At 32.5% G+C, this 22645-nt stretch overlaps 5 protein-coding genes across 7 annotated transcripts; 3 read left to right on the top strand and 2 right to left on the bottom strand.

Moving 5' to 3' along the window:
• Nucleotides 1-2162: 2162 nt before the first annotated feature.
• LOC116338592 (uncharacterized protein C14orf119 homolog) lies at nt 2163-4833 on the bottom strand. Its single transcript, XM_031763964.1, has 3 exons — nt 4063-4833; nt 3608-3944; nt 2163-3529 (listed from the first exon to the last, which is right to left on the bottom strand). The coding sequence occupies exons 2-3, from the start codon at nt 3812-3814 to the stop codon at nt 3314-3316; spliced, it is 423 nt and encodes a 140-aa protein (XP_031619824.1). The 5' UTR covers nt 3815-3944; nt 4063-4833; the 3' UTR covers nt 2163-3313.
• Nucleotides 4834-5308: 475 nt separating this feature from the next.
• Nucleotides 5309-7763, top strand: LOC116338591 (luciferin 4-monooxygenase-like). The gene is made up of 8 exons (XM_031763963.1): nt 5309-5625; nt 5689-5899; nt 6020-6298; nt 6368-6428; nt 6490-6673; nt 6733-7193; nt 7280-7494; nt 7564-7763. The coding sequence occupies exons 1-8, from the start codon at nt 5506-5508 to the stop codon at nt 7692-7694; spliced, it is 1662 nt and encodes a 553-aa protein (XP_031619823.1). The 5' UTR covers nt 5309-5505; the 3' UTR covers nt 7695-7763.
• A 561-nt stretch (nt 7764-8324) lies between these two features.
• On the top strand, nt 8325-12389 carry LOC116338447 (4-coumarate--CoA ligase 1). 3 transcript variants are annotated; one of them, XM_031763705.1, is made up of 7 exons: nt 8325-8587; nt 9810-9939; nt 10088-10298; nt 10485-10687; nt 10750-10895; nt 11005-11849; nt 11940-12389. In XM_031763705.1, the coding sequence occupies exons 2-7, from the start codon at nt 9820-9822 to the stop codon at nt 12071-12073; spliced, it is 1659 nt and encodes a 552-aa protein (XP_031619565.1). In that variant the 5' UTR covers nt 8325-8587; nt 9810-9819; the 3' UTR covers nt 12074-12389. The 3 variants fall into 3 exon arrangements, with proteins under 3 accessions (XP_031619565.1, XP_031619566.1, XP_031619568.1); XM_031763706.1 differs by lacking the exon at nt 8325-8587 and adding an exon at nt 8861-9083; XM_031763708.1 differs by lacking the exon at nt 8325-8587 and adding an exon at nt 8861-9087.
• Nucleotides 12122-14936, bottom strand: LOC116338449 (moesin/ezrin/radixin homolog 2). Its single transcript, XM_031763710.1, has one exon. The coding sequence runs from the start codon at nt 14934-14936 to the stop codon at nt 13164-13166; it is 1773 nt and encodes a 590-aa protein (XP_031619570.1). The 3' UTR covers nt 12122-13163.
• An 871-nt stretch (nt 14937-15807) lies between these two features.
• Nucleotides 15808-17401, top strand: LOC116338448 (transcription initiation factor IIA subunit 2). The gene is made up of 2 exons (XM_031763709.1): nt 15808-16058; nt 16391-17401. The coding sequence occupies exons 1-2, from the start codon at nt 15987-15989 to the stop codon at nt 16631-16633; spliced, it is 315 nt and encodes a 104-aa protein (XP_031619569.1). The 5' UTR covers nt 15808-15986; the 3' UTR covers nt 16634-17401.
• Nucleotides 17402-22645: the final 5244 nt, after the last annotated feature.

Raw genomic sequence — 22645 nt, 5'->3', positions numbered from 1 at the left:
AAAAACCATTCTGATTCTTTCCAAAAAAAAAAAAATTGAAAAATTTCCAGGGCCTACAGTTAATGCGGTGATTAATCCGATAACATAACTAACATAGACGTCAGCAATTATCTATTGAAGCACCATTTCTACAATGATGGGGACACAATGATAATAATCGAATTTAAATTTACCGTAAACATTGTGTCACATATGTGCGTGAGTCATTGTTTTTAAAATGTGTATAACTATATTTAGGCGGAATATTTCGTAAATAAAGAGAACATTTGATCAAACATGGTGTACTTTCGTTATTCTTCATGCGATTAATTGGATAAATGTACTTGTTGCAAATCACTTCTCATTTGCTCAAGAATGTTTTAGTTTGGTAGCATTTAAATGTTTGTGCACAACAAAAGGTAATTCACATGTAAATTAACACACAAACAATTAATTACGATTTTCAGCAAAAGACGGATGTTTCTTTGAGCCGCTTATGATAAGTACAATGGCTTTTAACGTCAATTTTCGGTCACCGTTTTTGCATACGATTTTTTGCTCTCTCTCTCTCCCTCTCTCTCTCTCTCTCTCTCTCTCTATCTTTCTAATTCTATCAAAATGCAGAAGAAACACAAAAATACAATGGGTCCATATAAATGCAGTCTTTCAACATCAAAATATATTGTAGTTGCGAATAATTATCGTTTGTTTTCTCCTTTAAGTTAAAAATAGCCACCGACCACAACGAATGACGCAAAGATTTTGTTGGTGAAATTATTGTGATTAGATCGTAAAATGATTTTTTTTCTTCGTGCCGTTTTCATGTTTCACATTACACAGGTATCACAGGTATGGTATGTTTCAGACCAAGAAATGCGCTGCTACGTAATCATACATATTCTTTTTGACGTCATCATGTCACAACAAAAATAACAAACGATTTCCACATCAAACCCATTTCAAGAAATGTTGCATCTATTTACAGGTTCTCTCTTGAGTTTATTGTACTGATTATTAAAGAAATGTTTCTCAACATTTTATAGTTATGTTTTTATTGAAATTTGATTTTTTTTTTAAATTATGTGTTTTTTATATCTCAATCAATATTATGATAATTGAAAAAAGGAATTGACTATTTCATGCAATTCATAGACATTTCTGTTCATTTTGTGGTGTGGTTCATTTTATTGATATTTACTGACATGATCATTGGCATATTCCATGTGCGTTTTAGTTGCCAAGCGAAGAATAGAGGATGCGCATGAACTTAATACCAAATTTATAAACCACGAGATACTCTTCAGAAAATGCTTCAGAAGGGCGATGATAATGAATGGTCAATAAATTTTTGATGATAAGACTCATCAGATAAGTGGTTCGGAATCTATTGCCAGTATCCAATATCTCTTTGATGGATTTTAGACAGTTTACATTCAAATTTGATGTTTCTAATATCAAATTTACCATGCAAAGATATAAAAAGAGAAACCGGCATATGTACATATTAAATTCCGATCGCAAAACGAAACAATCTTGTATTTAACCATGGACATTGACTTTATGGGGATTTTTCTTACCTGCGTAGACAAGTTCCCATTTCAATCCCATACCAAAAGAGAAAATAAAGTACGTAAAACTGAGCTAATTTTACATTTAAAAAAAGAGTTTAGTCTCTCTGTTCCTGTTTTGAAAAAAAAAAACCAACAGAAACCATCGTGTGACGAATGTATTGCATAACTTTGGACTTACAAGTATGAACAATGGTATCAATTGGTTGTAAATAAAACAAATATAAATAGTTGATTTAATTATAAAATCCGATTAAAAAATTCATAAATTTATTCATATATGCATACCAGTGGTACATAAAATTATTTTGATTATATTCAATATTTTATTTATATATATAGATATTGTGCGGATTTTTTGTTTGTTTTATAGGTATTTAAACAATTTTGTATTTGAAAAAAAAAAGAAGACGGTTAAAAGGAAATTTGATGAGCTAAATTACGAATGGTAAAAAATGATAATAAATAGTGCATTGATAAGTAATTGTTTCGCTGGGCTTTAGTTCCTAGTCGTATTTTAATTTGTATATGCTGACGAATGAAAAACTGAGAAAACTTGTTATTATTCCCATTTTTGGTGTCATGAAAAACGATCGTTTCCATTTTTCAATCTTGTTTTTTTTTTGTAAAAAGACGATGTAAAAAGGTGTGAACGGAACATTTGTCACGTGAGCGTGTTGCATTTGAAAAAGAAATAAAATGAAATGGATTTCTTAGCACCGAAGGTGTTAATATGATGGATTATTATTACGTTGATCTCAATTCTAAACACTGTACGTGTTCAAAACAATTTTGTGTACTGTTTACAGAAGCCAACCTCATCAAGTTGGATGTTCAATTAAATTGAATGCGAAGAAAGAAGTCGAATGGCAAAAGACAAGAGCACAGAAAAAAATGGAGAAATAATTTCTAATGTTTGTATGAGTCTATTTCTATGTTTTAAATGTTGAAAGTATAAAATATGCATATAGTAGAGGATTTCACATGCTCATCTGCATAACAATTGAGAGAAAGACAAAAAAAAGAGAGAAGAAGTAGAATGTAACAATGACTTTGAAGACATGTCGTTTTTCACAGCATACGCTATGCACACATACACATCGGCTCTGGCACCGATTGCTCGCATTTAAATGATGATACTATATGTGTGCACTTTTTGTTCGGCTCCAAAAAGAAAGTAGATTAAACAAAAAAAAAATAAACAACTTGTAAAATAGCAGTATAATTGCAAGTGCAAGCACTTTCCTCTCAATTATTTTCATTTCATTTAGGCAATGTCTATGTTTTTTTTAATTTTTTTTTCATATTTGATTTGATTTGTGTGTGTGTTGCTTCTCGATTGCAATTTGTATGTGTACAATTTATATTTTTCTATCGTTTCGTATGATTTTCTAATCATCACATGGCGCATGGAAATTATTTTCGGTAAACTAATTACCATACTAATTTTGCGTGTCATATAACAGAATAATGAGCTTGTTTACTCATTTCCGAACACTAATTACGATTTCGTGTGGCATTTTTGTTGTTTTTTCTAAAATTATTGCAATATGTAAAATAGATATTAATATATGTATTGGAATGACGATTGGAAATTATTTTGGCGCATTCATTTTGCTCTTTCTTTTTCAACATCATTTTCGATGGTACTTAATGTGATGAATGAAAAGAGAAAATCGAAAATAGATGTAAAATAAACAAATGTTTGAGTGCTTTTGACACGCGTACATTTTTTATGTGTTCTTTGATCATGTGGGCCGTTAAATTTAGGCAACGATCGCTTCATTCTGTAGTTCAGCAATTGGTGGTGCTTGTTCGGTTGGCGATGATGATCCCGATGTACCATTTCCATTTGAATATCCATTCAAAATCTCTTGATTCAATTTTTCACCGAAACTCGCATCAATTTCACAAATTTTCTCCTTCAATTTGATTTTATTGTCTTCTGGCCATTTTGCACTCCACTCTTTGAACAGTTTCACCTGCAATTGATTCAAATTGAATGACAAAAAAAAATTAGAGAATATAGACAATTTTCTTACGAAACCCAAAAAACTTACACGGCATTGAAACAAGCTCATGGGTTTCTCCTCAAAGGATGCTGCCGACATGCTGTTGACCACACCATTCATGTAATGTGCACCACGATCTTTAGTCAAATATTCAACAACAATTGGCAAAAAATCCTCACGTTGCAATTCACTCCATTCATTGAACCATTGAATAATGTACCGTAATTCACCGTCAACACTTAAATTTGCCGACATTATGCACAGTTACTCTGAATTTCTTGAATTCGTTGCAAATGTTTTCGAACAAAAATGTTCAACTAGAATCGGTTGTCTGAGCGGCACTGCCAAATGAATATATTGATTATTGTGGTCGAAGCGACTATAACTTTTAACGAAAAAAAAAGAAAGAAAACCGGAGTGATAAAAAAAAACTATCCACACCGCAACATGCACATATACAATGTAATATTCAAATGGCTAAGTAAAAATTTATTGTCACACACCCGTGTCGAAAAGAAACCGTACAATTTATTTGCTGAATACGATATATTGTGTACAAGCGAATTAGTTTCACCGATATCTTTCACTTCGCTCTGATTTCTCAATTCTCGAAATTCCGTCTGGAAAAATGACACGAATTGATGGGATTCGTCGTGTTAAAGTCTTGTTGCCGTTCAATTCGGCAAAATTGGAATGTTCTTTAGGTATATCTTCACTGCTTTGAATGTTTGATCGGATTGATTCACTGTTTTATTTTTCACGTAGTAAAGATATTCAAACAACAACAACTACACACAAAAAATGAAAAAATGTACACAAAATGTTGGTATCTGTCTGTGTTTAAAATGCAAAAAATTGATAGTGCATGAGCTCGATGAAAAGGCAATCAAATCAATGACGACACAACTAATAACGGATCATTTCTTTTCAGTTGTTGTGTTATGTGTCTCTCCGTTTTGTATATAAATTGTGTATCTTTTGTTTATTTCTGTTCGTTGTTACTTGTTTCTTCGTTCGTTTTTATTTTCGTTCTTTTATTTGTATTTATTTGTATGTATTTTCACGTTCGCCGAAGTAGCACTTATTCAAGTAATAACAACCAACTTGTTTATTTTAATACACATTCACATTTCGCCATTCGAAAACTACAACAACAAACTGATTGAAAAGAGCAAAGATTTTTTTTTTTACACTTTTGGCCTTTATTTCATTCTATCATGGCTTGAATTTGTTAGACAAATGTGGACAAAGCGCGTTTCGTTGTTGTGCATATAGCAAATGAATGGAAAAGAGACAAAGCGATACAGCATATGAACGATTTCATCGTCGTGCTTTCAATGTGTGCGTAAAATGCCGATTCGGGTATTGGAGCAATGTGTACGACAGTCAAACATCAATGCTCTCTTTCATGCGACAGCTCTAGCTGAGCAGATGTGTGATTTATATACACTATATTCATCTCGTTTCGGTCGATTTGTTTTCTTATTTCATTTTACGTAAATAATACACACATATCGTTCACAGGCATTCTTGTATTTTATCCATCTAATAGTCTTCGAAATTCACCAAATCACTTTTTATATATTTGGGCCTAGTTAGCGCGGAATTTAAAGTAATTTTTTTTATTATATTCACCTAATAAGGAACACGGTCGTTTCAATTCGCCTTTTTGATTATGACTGACCTTGAATTTTTCAAAGAAACAGAAAGAAATGTAGCATTTTTATAGAATGATTCTCTTTGGACTTTTTCGATACAGCCTCATTGAAAAAACATCTGCACTGATACAGTCGCGTCTCTTTTGTATGTATGTACTGTGATAAGGATGTCGTATTTGTTTTTTTTTTACAAATTTCACTTTGACATTCGTAAAAGAAAGAAAGAAGTTGTACAAAGATCGCACGGCAAAGAAAATCTTATTTTTTTTTAAAAACAATTTTAAAACAATGAATAATATTCTGTACGGTGGATATGAAGGTTCCGAAGAAGATGTGTGTGAAGGTGCCAAATCTTTGGGAGAAGCATTATTAAATAAACTGCGTGCAGCTGGACAAAGAATTGTTTTGGTTAGTTATTGAACATTGGTGCACAGATTCATTGTGTTTCAATAAAATATCATTGTCATCTAGATTGATGGAATTACCGGTGAAGAGATTAGCGCACATAAATTGCTATCGAAAGCAGTATGTTTGGCACGATATTTACAAGAAAATGTTGGCATTAAATCAGGCGATATAATTTCAATTTGTAGTGAAAACCGGATTGAATTTGCCATTACGATTCATGCGACACTTTTTCTTGGTGCCACAATCGCTGCACTCAATCACGGCTACGTTGAATGTAAGTAACATTATATTCTATTCTCGAGATAAACTCAAACTCGCTGTTATCGTTCAATGCACATTCAAAGTCCAATCAGTGTAAAATTTATTTGTTCTCATTTCTCGCTTTCAATTCCAGATGAAATGACTCATGCAATAAATTTATCAAAGCCACGATTAATTTTCGCATCATCGACAAATTTTAAAAAAATCGCTACTGTTTCACAAAAACTTACATTTGTTGAACAAATAATTTTTTATGGTAGTGACAATTGTACAAAGGGGCATCCAAATGCAATATCATTCAATCAAATTACCACTTGTCATTTGACCGATTCACAGTTAGACACCTTTAAATGTGAACCACAAAATGTAAAAGAAAATGTTGCATTGATTATGTGCTCATCGGGTACAACTGGTACGCCCTCAGAATGTTTCATTTTCATTTTTTTTCTTAATTTTCATATTTTTCTTTTTGTAAAAACAGGATTACCAAAGGGGGTGCAACTGACTCAATTCAATCTTTTCATTGCAAATGTTCAATTCCAGTAAGTGATACAATGATAATGCACAAACCAAGATAACATGGAACTTATTCATTTTTTTAAGTGAACGCTTGAGATCTCAAGAAATTCCGACAACCAGAGAAGAAATTGTTTTGGGTAATCTTCCAATATTTCATGCTTACGGCATGTCAACGTATATTGTTCGATTTCTTGGTCGAAGAACGCACATCGTAAAAACGATTTTAATGTCACGATTTAACGAAGCAGAGTTTTTGGTAATAATTCAGGTAGTTAAGGATAAAACTAACGATCATTTCATCTAGTAACACACACTATTGAATGTTAGAAATACAAAGTGACGACTACGTATTTAGTGCCGCCCATTATGGTTCTTCTGGCAAAATCGGCATTGGTTACAAAATATGATCTCAGCTCATGGCATACAGCCATTTGTGGTGCTGCACCACTTGGTAAGGAAACTGAGACTGAAGTGAAACAGCGAATCGGTTTGAAAATTGTACGACAAGGTTATGGCATGACCGAAGGCACTTTTGCATACTGTGTACAAGATGATGAACGTCATACAAACGGTTCAGTTGGTGTATTGTTAAAAGGTCTTTTTGGGCGTGTTGTTGATTTGAACACTGGAAAATCTTTGGGCCCGAGACAAGAAGGGGAAATTCATTTCAAAGGACCAAATATCATGAAAGGTTATATTGGTAATAAGAAAGCCACTGACGAAACAATTGAAGCTGATGGTTGGTTACATACCGGTGACATTGGTTATTATGATGAAAATGGCGAGTGGTATGTGGTTGACATCAGAATTATTTCATATTTTTATTGATTCTTTTTCGATTATTCGTTCTTTTCTATTGTGATTCTTTCCATAGGTATGTGGTTGATCGTCTCAAAGAACTTATAAAATACAAAGCATTTCAAGTGCCACCGGCTGAAATCGAAGCACTGCTACTAACACATCCGGGAATCAGAGATGCGGCTGTTATTGGTGTGCCAAATGAATTGGCGGGAGAAATGGCATTTGCATTTGTCGTTAAACAAACGAATGCTGACATCAATGAAAAAGATGTCATCAATTACGTTGCAGGTAAATTGAGCGCTGGTTATAGTCTAAAAAAAAAACTTTGAACTAATTTATTAAAATATTACATTTCAGAGCGGCTATCAAACCCAAAACGTCTTCATGGTGGCGTGAAATTCATCGATGAAATACCCAAGAATCCAAGCGGAAAAATTTTACGTCGAGTTCTACGCGATATGATTAAAACACACAAGTCCAAATTGTAAATTTTAGAAATTAACAATTGCATTGATGGCATTTCTATGGAATATGGATGTTATTATCATTCAAACGAAGAAAATAAAGTCGATATAATAAAAAGAAAACAAAATAATTTTTAAATTTAGTGACATGGCCAATGACACAAATGCCAGGACAAACGAAACAATATTCTTATTTGTAGCCTCTCTGAAGTTGAATAACCACCCAAATGAATTGATTGAATTGAAAATCACGTTAAAATAATCAACAAAGTGCCAATACAAGAAAGGGTTAAAATAATCTAATCGCATTTTAATCTATGAACACTCTAAATGTATTATTGATATAAACACTTTCTTATGAAATTTTTCAAAAAATTGCGCCCGATTCGGATTATATGCTTGACGTTTACAAACACATTGGTACAAAAGCGATATATGTTTTATGCTGTATAAACGACATGCACCAATACAACCGCCTGAACAACGTCACTTCACACATACATTGGTCTAGAGCTGAATCGCGTGATTTCGTTGTCTGTACATGCAATTGTCAACAAAAAAAAATGTTCCATTCATAGTTGTCTGTTCGATTACAGTATCAGGGCCGTATTGTATTTCTATTATGGGCCCTGGGTGTTGCCATTCATTTCTCTGGTGGATTATGTGAATGTGCCTTCGATTTGTTTGGTGAATGTTATGTATTGAATGCGCATAGTAACACGGTCCTCTCTTCTCGCATACAAGCATACTATTTTGTTACGCTCGGCACATGCCTGATTTTCGCTTTTGGTTTTAGTGTTACTCATTCAAACATCAGAAGTAGTTAATTCTAAATATTTTTATGCGGTGAACATGAATTAAACACTTTATTTTGACGAATTCAGTTTGAAACAGAAGTTAAGATAGAATTGAAATTGGTAATTAAACAGATCTTTTCGGTTTGATAAATTCGGCAATGATTTTTATTTTGGTCTGATTTTTATCACGTCTCAACGACGGCAACAACAAAAAAAAAACATTTCAACATAGTGGTTGTTTCGGTTAATTAACATTGAAAGATCAATTATATTGGTTATTGCGATTCAATCGGTTCATGACAATTTCATATTGCGATTGTATCTTATACATTGTATTATACACTCCATGAAATTTATAATATATAATTCAGTCGTATAATTTTGTCGTTAAGTGTTTTCTGCTCAAGTATTATTTGATTAAATTGTTGTTTCTTCGTGGTTGTACTGCACAAAACCGTGTTAAATTGGAAAAAAGCGTCCACCAGGGATACAACGAATATTCATTAATTTACAATTTACTTTCAACTGAAACACACGCAATACCGTCGTGAATACGACAAAAAAAATAAACAAATAAGAGCCGAATAGGTGTTCTCATCGATCTTAACCCTGATTTGTTTGTACAAGCCTAAACAGTATATTTACATTATTTGTGATGTGTTTTTTTTTACTTTTGTGTATTTTTTAGAGCGTTTGCATTTGAAATTCAAGATTCATATACTCTTGACAAAGAAAAACATTTGTTAGCTATTCAAATATTGAATATTCCATTCAACAAAAAACACAAAAGGGAAATAAAGACTAAAAAAAAGAAAAATGAAATAGCATTAAGTCATTTTTCCACCGTGTCATGAAAATAATTGGATAATCGGGTCTGATATTTTTCGTGCCTAACAAAATTACAAAAAAATTACTTCACTTTTATTACCGAGCTAAAATCGTTTAAAAACCCCAATATTCGTAATAAAGTATTTTTTTTATTGTTATCAGCAGTAGGCATTTATTTGCAAAAGAAAATCAGAAGTAATCTCAATATCGTAAAACAATATATCTCAAAATTCCTACATTATTCTACAATTATTGTTCAAAATGTGATAATTGGAGGTAATTTACAATTATCATATTTACTGAGACAATGAAGATAATAGCTGGGTGTAATTAAAAGTAAATAGAACGCTTTTCAATTGAGACCGATTTCGTTTCAAAAAAGGGCAAATACGTTTGAATCGGTTTTTATTTTTTCAAAATATCCATAAGTGTTCAATGAACTTATGTGTCTTTTTACAAATGTTCAAGTAAAATAAATAACGTTCTTCAATTCATTTTTCTTCTACTTTTGCAGGTAAATTACTATGGGCGAGGATAAAATTTTGTACGGTGGACCGGAACCGCCTCTTATAGACGCGAGTTCAAAATCTTTGGGCGAAGTTGTTTTAAAAAAACTCAGCGCCAATGGAAATGATGTTATGTTTGTGAGTAAAACAAAAAGATCACGTCGTTTTCGAATAAATTCGAAGTGACATACATCGAATTTTGAATAAATTTGATGAATTGTTTTCTACATACAAATGACTCAACTATTTTCATCTTTTGTTTTTGTTTTCGTGGTTGAACTTTCAGATCGATGGCGTGAGCGATTCGAAATTAACACGAACACAGATTCGACAACAGGTCATACGTCTGGCGAAAAGTTTGTCGAGTGTGTTTAATATAAAAGAAGGCGATGTAATTGGGTTATGCAGTGAAAATCGATTGGAGTTTCCTGTTGTTGTGCTAGCCGCATTTTGTTTGGGCGCGACTATTGCACCGCTAAATATCACCTATACAGATCGTAAGTGGGTCGAGAGTTTCAGCGGTTGGAGAGTTTTGTTCTACATTTTTTTAATTGGATTTTATTTTTGGAAAAAAGCGATATTGTTTAAACATTTGCTCCACGAAAATGGCAGCACTGTACAAAAACGAAACATGTAGCCATGTAATATGTCTTATTTTATTTTATTTTTATTCGTGTTTCTAGGTGAATTTAATCATGCCATCAACTTATCGCGGCCAAAATTGATTTTTGCCTCAAGAACCGTTATAAAACGCGCCATTAAGATATCACAACAAAATGCATTTGTACAAAAGGTTATTCTCATTGATACCGAATCGAGTGAAATGGGTAAACATTTCAAAAGCAAACTCACAATTTCATACACCGAACTTGTTTGTTCCGTCAAGGTTAATGAACTTAAAATGAATTTATGAATTTTTCAAATTAAATCGAATTTCTTTTTTTTAAGATTGAAGAATGTTCACAGTTTGTATGTCGGCCTGTGAATATGAAAAATAATGTTGCTTTGGTGCTATGTTCGTCCGGTACAACTGGCCTTCCAAAAGGAGTTGAACTAACACAATACAACGTTTTAATTGGAACATCACAATTGGAGTGAGTGCTTTAAATTTATCGATTTTTTTTTTCATTTGAATTTAAATTGTCATACAAAAGATACAAATCGAACGAAATAAATTTGTAAATAATTTAATACCATTTACAGTGCAACGGTAACTCAAGCCACAACATTTTTGGGACGTCTCAGTATTTTAATGGTAATACCATGTTTTCATGCATATGGCCTATTGACAATGGTTGGTATGTCGGTGTGTGGTGCTGAAATAGTATTTTTACCAAAATTTGAAGAACATCTCTTTCTGCGAACGATTCAAACATACAAAACGAATACTGCATTTTTGGTGCCACCGTTGCTATTATTTTTGGCCAAAAGTCCATTGGTCGATAAGTATGATGTGAGCAGTCTCGTTGTGATTGGTTGTGGTGCAGCACCGTTAAGCAAAGACATAAGTGATGCTGTAAAAGCTCGTTTAAATATATTTGCATTGCGCCAGGGCTATGGAATGAGCGAAATGACATTGAGTGTATTGGCTCAAACCGATGGTTTTGATAAAGTTGGTAGCGTCGGTACGCTACGGCCAGGCACATATGGTAAAGTTATTGATCCCGAAACGGGCAAAGCATTAGGACCAAATCAACGCGGTGAAATGTGCTTCAAAGGTAGTCCAATTATGCGAGGATATATACGCAATGAAACGGCTACAAAACAAACCATTGATGCCGATGGATGGCTACATACCGGTGACATTGGCTACTATGATGACGATCATGAATGGTTCATTGTTGATCGGCTCAAAGAACTAATCAAGTACAAAGGTTTTCAGGTGCCACCGGCTGAAATTGAAGCCATTCTACTTACACATCCCGATATAAATGATGCTGCTGTTATCGGTGTCCCAGATGAAAATGCTGGCGAACTACCATTTGCCTTTGTTGTGCGCAAACCAAAATCAAATCTTACAGAAAAAGATGTCATTGATTTTGTTGCCAGTAAGTGTTAGCCAACATGAAACAAATTACCAATTCTGAATCGAACTTCAATACAAAATATTTTTGTTTTCTCTTTTTTTTCATGAATAGAAACTGCATCGCCTGCAAAACGACTTCACGGTGGTGTTAAATTCATAAATGCCATACCAAAAAATCCCACGGGAAAAATCTTAAGACGTGTTCTGCGTGACGACGTTACCAAAAAGCCAAAATCCAAGCTGTAATTTTTAAAATAAGACAAAAGACAACAACAAAATATAGACGTGCAATGTTTTATGTGTAAATTTTATTTTCTACCATTCATTTATGGTTTGAAATTTTTTTTTTATTATTTATTCAATTTGATAATTTAAAATGGCTGGTGTTTGTGGTTTAATTTCAAATGTCACTGAATTGAATGTGGATGAAATTGGGTTCCATTCATTATGATTAGCTTATATAAAATTGACACTGTGTGGTTTTTAATAGAATTTTCTATACAATAAAAAAATACATAGTTTCGAGGAAACAAAACGGAATACACTTCTTTTCCTCCTATCGCTCGTTTGTTTTTTTTTTCTTAAGAATAGAGTTTTTTTTATATGTGTGTACGTGTAAAATTGACTCAATGTAAAATATGTTTTAGTTTTTAAAATATGTATAAAAAATAGTGTTTTATTTTTATCCTTTTTTCTCAGTCAATCTCCAATGGTCTTTTGGACAAAAAAATTGTGTTATTGTTTTGTGGCGCAGTGCACGTGTGCTGTTCTGATACAGTATAACAAAATAGATTTTTCTTAAAACTAATTTAATGGTCTCAAACATTGTTGAAGGCACAAAATTGACAATACAAGTGTGTAGCATAGTAACAGAATGAGTAACAATCCATTAAAAAAACATTTCATGCATTAAATTATACATATTAGTACCATAATTAGATATTTCTATGACAATTCAAAATACTTTTTACATGCATGAACGACTATCTTCGCTAAATTTTCTTCTTTAGTTTTATTTTTGCTTCAATTGATGAATTTAAATTCTAAAATTCAAATGGCATTAGCTATTAATTTTGGTTTTCGCAATTTAGAAACTACTGTGCTTTTTCTTCTACATCTTCGTTGTCCTGGCATTTGTCATGAATTCAAGTTGATTTTATCATTAATAATTCTATCAATCATATCTAACGTAAATATATGTGTATCGATAAAAAAATTGTGCTCAATTTAGTCGAGAAATTTATTTATTTATTTTTAAACACAAACTCTAAAACCTGATTCTAGTCCATTTTATGTGTGCGTCAATAAAAAATTGGACAAGATGGTTGTCTATTTTTCAAAGTTCCTCGAAAAAAGCCACTCGCGCTTTTGTCGATCCGGACTTGAGTTTGTTTAATGTTGAGTATTTCGTTTCACCGCTACGCATTTGTTCGGCACTAATTATATCTAAGGCACATTGATTCTCTTCAATTTTCAGCAATTCAATTTCGGAACGAAGTGTACGCAATTGATTTTGCACTTGTTTTGATTTCTCCATATATTCGACGCGATTCTTTTCAATTTCGTTTGTAATTTGTTGCATATCACCGCTGGCCACAATTAAATCGCACGACGTTAAATCGGTATCGAATGCAGTCGAATCGGGATTTGAATTGGTCAATGTGGTTATCGATTCCATGGAACATTGAGCCACCGATCGGCTCAAAAAGTTAAGCAATTTTTTTGTCGCTTCACGTTCACGTTCGCGTGCATAAATCAATTCATTTTTCAATTTATCCGCTTCGGCGATTCGTTTGTCTTTCTCTTCCGTCAAATGAAGTACACAAAATTCCGAGTCACGAATTTTTTGCTCGAGTTCGGCTTTTTCCTTTTCCGTTTTCATATGACTTTCGCGCAAACGATCCATTTCCTGTTTGAATGTGTGCGCTTTGTGTTCGGTTAACAGTGCTTCTTCTTCTTTTAATCGACTTTTTTCCGCATAAATTTCGGCCGTCTCTTCTGAACGTCGCAAAGCCTCACTTGCATTTCGTACTTCATTTTTTAATTGAATCAGTTGCTGTTCCAATTGTTGCTTTTCAAATTCGGCAATTTTTCGCAGCTCAATTTCTTTGGCCAATTTTTTCTTTTCGATTTGACGTCGCAGTTTTTCCTCCTTGGCTTGAGCTTTCATCTGTTGAATTTCCATTGTGTCCGGTTTACGACGTCGCATAAATAAATCATGATTACCGATACATAAGTCCAATATCATTTTATTGATACGCAATTTTTGTGAATAAAATACGAAATTTGGTGATTTATTGTCGATAGGTCGAATGGTGAATTTCTTATCATCAAAACTAATATGCTTAATTTCTGACCATTGAAATGTTGTTCGTGGCTGTAATTTATTACCTTTTTCGTAGATATTCAAACCCATCGATGTGACGCCCAGCCATAGTTCGGTATTTTTCTTATTATTGATTGGAAAATAATTGACACCATACATATCAAAGTCTTGAGCAATTCGTAAATATTCCATTTCGGCTTCGTCGCGTGACATCCCTTTGTGATCGTCATACCATGTTTTGATTCGTTCTTCCCACATTTTCGGTGTCATTTGATATTGATCGATTACGCGTTGCGGTAAAAGACTTTCGTTATTATACATGTTTGGTTCGCATCCATCACCGTCACTGTCACCATATTTGGCTTGTACCGCATACGATGCCAACAGTACAGCCGCTTCGGGCGGACAATAAATATCCATCGATAGGATGGCCTGTTTCACTTGTAGATAAAATAAATGTTGTGTTACTTCTTGGACAAGCTCTTCGTTCACATCTTCCGGAAAGAATTTTGCATAGAACATGAAAATACAGCCGCCATTCGTTTGTTTAACACTTTGATCGAGAACTTTTTTATCGGGTTTTAACCATGTCGAAAATCCTTTATTATCCTCATACTGCAAACCGAAAAACCATGTTTCACGTAAACCAATTGTTCGACACACCAAATCAAACAGTGTTCCGCCCGTTGCTTTGTAATCTAATTTAAATTCCAATTCAGAATCGAACGTAATCACTTTCACTGGAAACGATTTATCCGGTTTTTTTCGTCGAAACGGTGCCATCCTGAACATTTATCACCGAATTTTTGTTTATGTTGCGATTTGTGAATGCTATGCGATGCACAATAAACGTCAAATCCACTCGAACAATTTAGTTTTTTCTTTCTTGAATGTGTGGTTGTTGTTGGTATTTCGAAAGAATTCGAAAACTATATCATATAAACATTATTTAACTACATTTATTTTCGATTTTCGGTGTGTATCAGCCTTGAAATTCTGCTAAAATTCCGATATATTTAGTTTGCTCATCGGGCTTATGATTCGTTTCACACCGCAATCGTGTGGTTTCTTTTTTTTAAGTTAAAAAAAAAAAAAATTCACAATGAATTATTTGCTAAGTTCATAAATTGTGCATGCCAATTAGTGCACACAGACAATTCACTTCATACAATCAATTTATCAAAGATTGACACAGAGTTTTTTTTTTTGCAAACACAAAATGTAGGTAAATAATAATATTCAACAAGCAATATGGTCAATTCTACTTCTGTCAAAATTCTGTACTAAACACTGACATTTTTATGCTGATTGTGAAGTTCTAATGAGCGAACGAACGAAATGGAACGAGACGAAGAAAAAAAAAATCATAAAAACAATATGATTTTCAATATGATTACAATATTCTATTTAAAAACATATTTGTTTGTCACTTGCAATGTATTGTTCGCCGAAACTAATGCTGACTCATAGTATTGCAGAATCGTTGAGATTACTTTATCATAATTTCGAAGCTTTTGCTTATACGAAGTTTTTATATAATATAAAATATTGCCCTCTATCGATGGGATGTGACAATTGGGACTGATGGCGCCACCATCGCACATCAATATGAATCAATTAAATGACGATGACATTTGGCGTTTGTATTTTAGACATTTCACATTTACTTAGGCTCATTCACCGGACTCTCAAAACAAAGTGTGCTAAACTCCAAGAGAAAAAAAATACATAGAGAGAACAGAACGAACAATAAGAAAACGACGAAAAGTGTTTCAATCTGTTCCATAATTTGTCTAGTAACACCATTCGTTTGTGCAACAAAATTATTTGAAGATGTCTTATCAATTATATCGAAATACAACATTGGGAAATACGTTGCAAGAGAGTTTGGACGAATTGATTCAGGTATGTGTGTGTGTGTGTGTGTTTGTTTCTGTATTGAATTTGCTGGGGCCAAAAAAGTCATATACATAGTCGTTTATGAAATGAATTTGTTGCTTGAAACAAATCATTCAGCATCAAAATTACTTGTTGCTCTTATGTGTTGACAATTTGCGTCTCAATCAATGTAAAATCAATGGGAATGCGTTCAATTTCGTAATCATGGATTAATTTTAATTAATTGTTTTTTTTTCATTATGTTTCATCTTCTATGTGACGTTCCACGATTCGTCGAAATCATTACCATACATTGCATACACTGAATCGACTGAAAATGGTTAATGGGACAAATAAAGTTTGGACAAATTACACCACAATTGGCGCTCAAAGTCCTATTGCAATTCGACAAATCAATAAATACAGCACTGAATACAAAGGTTAAAGCACGTGTCACATTTAAAGCGTCCAAATTGAACACGTACCGATTTTGTGATAATGTTTGGACATTGATGCTGAACGATGTTGAATTCCGGGAGGTGCACGAATTTGCTCGCGTTGACAAAGTGAAAATTGTGGCGTGCGACGGTAAAAGCGAATAAACAACACACAAACACCGATTCTTTTGATCATGATGAAAATGATAACACCAATGACGACAAAAACACACCATTCTATCTTTAACAACAAAAAAAAAAAGACATTTGATATCGAAATATTCAACTCGCAAACATTTTGGTGACAACGAAATATTACAACAAAATATCTTCACTTCGCACATCTTTTCGATGCTATCAAAAAGGCCAATTAGAGCAATTAACACCAGCAAATTTACGAGTTGTAAATAAATGAAAGATGAAATACCATATACGCATTCAAAACTTAAATTAAAACAACACAATTTAAATGAAAAAAAAAAAAATTACAAAGAAAAGAATCAAACATACATACACATTACATACAAAACAAAAATCAATCACGAATTCATAATTAACATTTTAATCAATGATAGAGCTCTTTAATTTAAGTACACTAGTAAGAATGACACTGTTTTTATTCTTTTATCTTGCTCATGTCAAATTTCGATCGTTCGTCTGCCGGTTGCGTAGGAGTTCAACTAATGTAAATTAAATTCAAATGAATTTTATCTTAAAACAGTGAAACAGACACGAAAACATTTATAAATTACAAATACAATTGGAAAAAATATTGAATCAGTAAAATATACCTCATCTGATAAGACCTAAAGTCTACAATTGCTGAGAGATGGTTGTTTTTTTAAACTGATTTAATTACATTATACATGGTTGGAGTTTAGCAATTAACTTTAAGCGAAATAAAGATGAAAAAAGTATTGACTAAAAAACAAATACATAAAATCGGTTATAATTATGATAAAAAAAGTTCTTTTTTGGGAATCGATGCAAATAACAGAAATTATTTTCAAAACGAATCGCAATCATTGTGAAATTTCTTTCACCCTTCCCCTCGAAGCCAAAACGCAATATGCATTTGAATAAACAACATAGAAACAAAGAAAAATGAATTCTAAATTTAAAAATAAATAAATATAACATTTAATTAATTTGATGAAATGCATTAATGTTTTTTTTTTTTCACATGAAATCGCCATAAGTCGGCTTGAATTTCAAACGAAGCGGTTTTCTATCAATCATTTTTTTTTTTTTGAACAATATCAATGTGTAGTGAAATATCATGTCTGACTTCTTGTTTGAATTGATAATTTAGTTGTAACATATTTAAAATAAATCAAACGAAATTTGAATAACATGGAAATCGTTTTAATTTGTTCAATGAACACATTTGCCAGCGGCGACAATATATCCGTTAAATATTTTGTTTACATTTTTTTTTTTTAATTGAAAACACGTGATAATCTCTCTACCGTATATATAAGTTCGATCGGTGAAGGTGCATATATTATGCCTCCGATTTTGCCATGCAAATTTTGAACGCATATATTTTTCGTATGTGTTTGGTGTGGCGTTCATTAGTAATTTTGTATTGACCCTGAATTTAACGATTTTAATCTGATTCAAATAGAATACAGGCCAAAGTGCGTCGATTATTATGGGAATCAAAATTGGAGACGTCATCCATCGACAAAGACATACACCGAAAATTTCCAATGCAACAAAGTAAACAAACAGCACAAACGAAATTCAAATATGATAATTTTGAAACAAAACAACGCTCAATATTCACACTTTGACTTTCCGGGCGCAAAGTGCAACACCACAAACGATATATATATATAACTACATGGGCATTTGAATGAGAGAACATGAATGTCGATTGCTTGCACATAAACAAAAACAGTTGCATTTGAAATGCATCGCCGTATATTAAATGCAATTATTACATTTTATGTATTTCGCAGTACAAAAGTCATCGCATAAATCATAAATTTTATTGGGTTAGATGATTTTCGCAAGCGTATGCTTTGGAATTGACGATGCGTTACGCAAGTGAATTATGCTTGTGAATATATGCGTCATATGCGTTTATCCTGATACAGAAACGCAAATGACATACACCCATGCACAATGAATAGAACGTTTCAAATTTGGTAATTGAAAATTGAGAAAATGAAAATGAAAACGAACCAAACACCAAAAAAAAATAAAAACACAAATCGTGTCATCATCATCATTGTATCACACATAAAATGGAATACAAGACAAGAGGCGACAGTTAAATTTATCTCAACGGTCGACGAGCATAAATTGTATGATTTTACAATCGAAATTGCATTTTCGGTTGTGGATGCCAAAAATTGGTGCGAGAAATACATTTTTGAATATATATGTAGTGGAAACATACATCAATATATCAATATATGTATGTTACCATTATCATCCTGTGCGCACTCGAAAAACAGATCGTTTATATTTCACAATCCAAAAAGTGGCACGGAACGGTAGCCAAAGTGTCATTTCAAATATTGATGCGACCAATTTTCCTATCGCTCTACATTTTCGAATTGATTAGATGGAGGTGAAAGAAAATATACAATCACGTGTCTAGATGTTGGTGACCATGGCCATTTTCATAGTTGTATAATAACGATGAAGGGATTTAATTTCGTTGATGACAATGATTCATGACTCGAATGCTGCATGATATGCAATTTCGACACAAACAAAATCGAATCAGTTTTTCACATTGTTTATTTGATTTCTATATATTTCAGAAAGCATATTTCTTCGATTTCAAACATTTATACGATTTTTCGCCCAAAATTCCATGTAAAATATTTCTACAACACAAAGCATTCATTTCATCTGATGGAATTATATTGAAATGAAATTAGTGTTAATACCCAATGAATAGGATAATTCCAGAGAATTATTGTTGTCTGCAAACAAAACTCCAATGCAAAATTTGACTATGAAGATTAATCTGCCTTTTCAACCAAAACAAAAGAATTCATCACTTACTAGTATTTTTGAAGCATTGCACTTGAATGTGAATCAGCTTCAAAATGGAGAATGTTAAAAATGTCCACTTGTCCAAATTTATTAAGATATACATTCATCATAGTGTAGCGATGGATAAATTATTCGCATTGATTCGCACACCTATTTTCGGAATGACTTCGATTTTCAAACTTTGCACGAGTAGCAAAAAAAAAAAGATTTTAAAATTGAGTAGCTTTTGGCCAATTTTTTTTATTAAGGGATTCTTTGTATCTCGCGAATTTTTGTATTAAAGCATAAAATGAAATTCAAATGACGCAGAATTTTCCTTCTGAATACAAAATTGATAATAGAAATTATAAAAAAAATGTCCACATAGATTTAGTGATCTCCAAAAAAATGACAGCATCCGAATTTTTGGCACAACTTTTCGATTTTTCCATCAAAATTCGAAATCCAATGAAATGCTTCAAAACGAATTTTTAGAAATTTTTTGTTTTGAAGAGTAAACCAATTGAAGCTGTCTTTTTTTCATTAAAAAACTCAAATTAAATATTTTTTGTTATTTTCGAATAAAAATATTGAATACTATTTTAAACTATTAACATTTATCTATGAGAAGCAAATCTATTCGGTAATAAATAACCCATCTTATCAAATGTCAAAGTCTCTTTTATCCATGGATATTCATGCCGAAATACTGCATTTGAATAAAATCTGAACATTAGACATGATGAGCAATCGTAGAAATCTAAATATTTGCTTTTTGCTTCAATAAAAACAAACCTCAAACATTACAGTTGGCATCGATTGCTTTGATGCCGTTTCCTTTCATTTCTCTCTCACTCTTTCTCTTTCACTCATTCTCTCCTCCAAAATTGTTTGTTTTGATTAGGAAAAATCGATGTAACGATGAAATTTTTTACATGACCTTTCAAATAAAATCGAAAACGTCTTTTATTTTTAGTTTTCATATCCCCTTTCATTTCATCGGCAAAATTCAATTTAACTCATTCCAAATGTGAAAACTCAATGAAAATCAAAGGATTCCGTTGTTTCAAAATGTACATTCTCTTTTGTTCATTTCGTGCACTCACTATTTATTTATTCATTCCATGTATAACGAATGTGCTCTCGATTGAACATATGCGCGCATATCTTTTCCCAAAACTATACAATAATCAATCAAAGAGTTACAAAAATAAATAATAAACAATTAAAAGTGAACTTATATTTGGATTTCCGTGGATATTTCATCGTGTAGTGTGTGTGTACATTTTTGCAATTTTTGAAGCGTCAATTATTTTTCAAGACTCGAATCAAACTGAAATCATTTTCAATTGCGATAAAATATATTTGTATATATAAATAATCAAATTGTATTTAAATTTTCAATTGAAATGGATTAGAATTTTGATGAAAAAAAAGAAATTTCCCTTCAGAAAATTTCAAACTCTGTACAAAATTTTATGCCGCATCCATATACATTGAATTGTATTATTGAAAACCATTGAAATGTTTATTGTCAATAGAATGGCAGCAAATGAGTTTTTTTTTTTTGAATCGTTGTTTGCTCGATAGAAAATGCGAACAACAAAAATATATACAATGAGGACTCATTAAGTGATGTAGGGCGTGCATGTATATTTAGTTTTATTCTCAATTTGTAATCATTTTATGTTTTCTTTATCAGAAAAAAATAACAGAGGAATACACCAGCACATACAACGTAATATTTTTATTATGATGCACGCGTTAAAATCATACAAAGTTGCGTGGTCCGTGTTTCATAAAAAATCGAGGGTGCATTTTTTTTATATAATTTTATTTTATTAAGTAAACAGTTTGTTTATGAGTATATGTGTGCACAATGCACATTGGTCTTTTTGCATCATAAATATATTTTTCTTAAATCTGGAGTTCGGTATTACTACATCAATTTATTAGTTTAAATGTTTGGGTTGTTGTTTTTCTTCAAAGATTTTTTTCGTCTTCATTTTAAATTTGCATTGCAAAGGTGAGCATTCCTCTGTTTTGTTTAACTTTTATTTTGATATTTTTTTCCATAAGTCATATAAAGGGAGAAGGGAAGAGAAAGAATGAGGGAAATTTCGCTAAACGATGATGACAACAGTAATAATAATAGCTTTGAATAAAGTTCTTTGTGGTTGCCAGATCTCAAATATGGAAAAAAAATGGTTGAACAAAGACGAAACACAGAAGAAATGAAATTCGCTTTTGAATGTTTATTTATTGGTGCGCGAGCGAACGACAATCATCACCAATGCTCGTTTCACATGATTGTTCACACTGAATGTAATTTCAATTCACACGACAAACAACAATTGAAAAACAATTTTAAATATTTACTCTTTCTCGCTTTTCTATTTATTTTACCATGAGCCTGTATGGCTCCGTCGTGTAAAAAACTTTATCCCCTTTGCTCGTTTATCACGCACCAATGTTGGTAGTGACAGACAGTGAATGCAAGAAAGAGGGCGCGCACCCGATTCTCACGTATTTAAAATTTACGCGATGCCAAGGGAGAATGGCGCTATAAATCGAAATGAATCGAAACCACCACATCCTATTTATTTTCGAGTGATTTTTCTTCCTCATATTTGATACTTAATGCATAGTCAGCACAGAACAGATTATTTTCAAATGCAAATTACCGCTCATGGAACCATTAGATCGACATAGACTCACAGTTTTTTTTTGCATTTTTTCGTCTATCGCCTTCGACAATTTCTATCTGTAGACGGTGAAGTGGAAATCATATTTTTCATGGGACGTGTATTCAACGGAAAAATGCCGGGTAAAATTAAACTTTATTGAGAAATTTGTTGGCAAAGATAAATACGAATAAAATTATCAAATGTATTTAACACGTTTGTTTGCTCACATTCTCACCCTTACTGCTATCTGTAATAGTAACCCATCTCAACAACAACCGCTCACTACTTCTTCTTCGTTCAATTCAATGCCAAGCGATAACTAATATTGCATCGTTCGAGTTTGGAGATGAACTTTAAACTTATAATAAACATGGTATAATTGCTTTGGTACACTACCGAAACACAGAGTTCAGCGTTCAAAGGCTAAAGCATCGCTAGGCAACACATACAGAGAGAGAGAGAGAGAGAGAGAGAGAGAGAGAGAGAGAGAGAGAGA

The sequence above is a fragment of the Contarinia nasturtii genome, unplaced genomic scaffold, assembly GCF_009176525.2.
Source record: "Contarinia nasturtii isolate CC-2019 unplaced genomic scaffold, AAFC_CNas_1.1 Cnas_scaffold_414, whole genome shotgun sequence".
NCBI classification, from domain to species: domain Eukaryota; kingdom Metazoa; phylum Arthropoda; class Insecta; order Diptera; family Cecidomyiidae; genus Contarinia; species Contarinia nasturtii.
The sequence above is the reverse complement of the archived record's forward strand: the minus strand, read 5'-3'. Positions and strand labels throughout refer to the sequence as shown.

Excerpts from the sequence above, each read along its gene's own strand:
- LOC116338592 (XM_031763964.1), bottom strand. The coding sequence starts at position 3,814 with ATGTCGGCAAATTTAAGTGTTGACGGTGAATTACGGTACATTATTCAA. Across the intron at positions 3,530-3,607 it reads TGAGCTTGTTTCAATGCCGT|GTGAAACTGTTCAAAGAGTG; the intron begins GTAAGTTTTTTG and ends AATCAATTGCAG.
- LOC116338591 (XM_031763963.1), top strand. The coding sequence starts at position 5,506 with ATGAATAATATTCTGTACGGTGGATATGAAGGTTCCGAAGAAGATGTG. Across the intron at positions 5,900-6,019 it reads CAATCACGGCTACGTTGAAT|ATGAAATGACTCATGCAATA; the intron begins GTAAGTAACATT and ends TTTCAATTCCAG. Across the intron at positions 7,194-7,279 it reads TATGATGAAAATGGCGAGTG|GTATGTGGTTGATCGTCTCA; the intron begins GTATGTGGTTGA and ends TTCTTTCCATAG.
- LOC116338447 (XM_031763705.1), top strand. The coding sequence starts at position 9,820 with ATGGGCGAGGATAAAATTTTGTACGGTGGACCGGAACCGCCTCTTATA. Across the intron at positions 10,688-10,749 it reads AACTTGTTTGTTCCGTCAAG|ATTGAAGAATGTTCACAGTT; the intron begins GTTAATGAACTT and ends CTTTTTTTTAAG. Across the intron at positions 11,850-11,939 it reads TGTCATTGATTTTGTTGCCA|AAACTGCATCGCCTGCAAAA; the intron begins GTAAGTGTTAGC and ends TTTCATGAATAG.
- LOC116338449 (XM_031763710.1), bottom strand. The coding sequence starts at position 14,936 with ATGGCACCGTTTCGACGAAAAAAACCGGATAAATCGTTTCCAGTGAAA.
- LOC116338448 (XM_031763709.1), top strand. The coding sequence starts at position 15,987 with ATGTCTTATCAATTATATCGAAATACAACATTGGGAAATACGTTGCAA. Across the intron at positions 16,059-16,390 it reads GTTTGGACGAATTGATTCAG|TTTGGACAAATTACACCACA; the intron begins GTATGTGTGTGT and ends GGACAAATAAAG.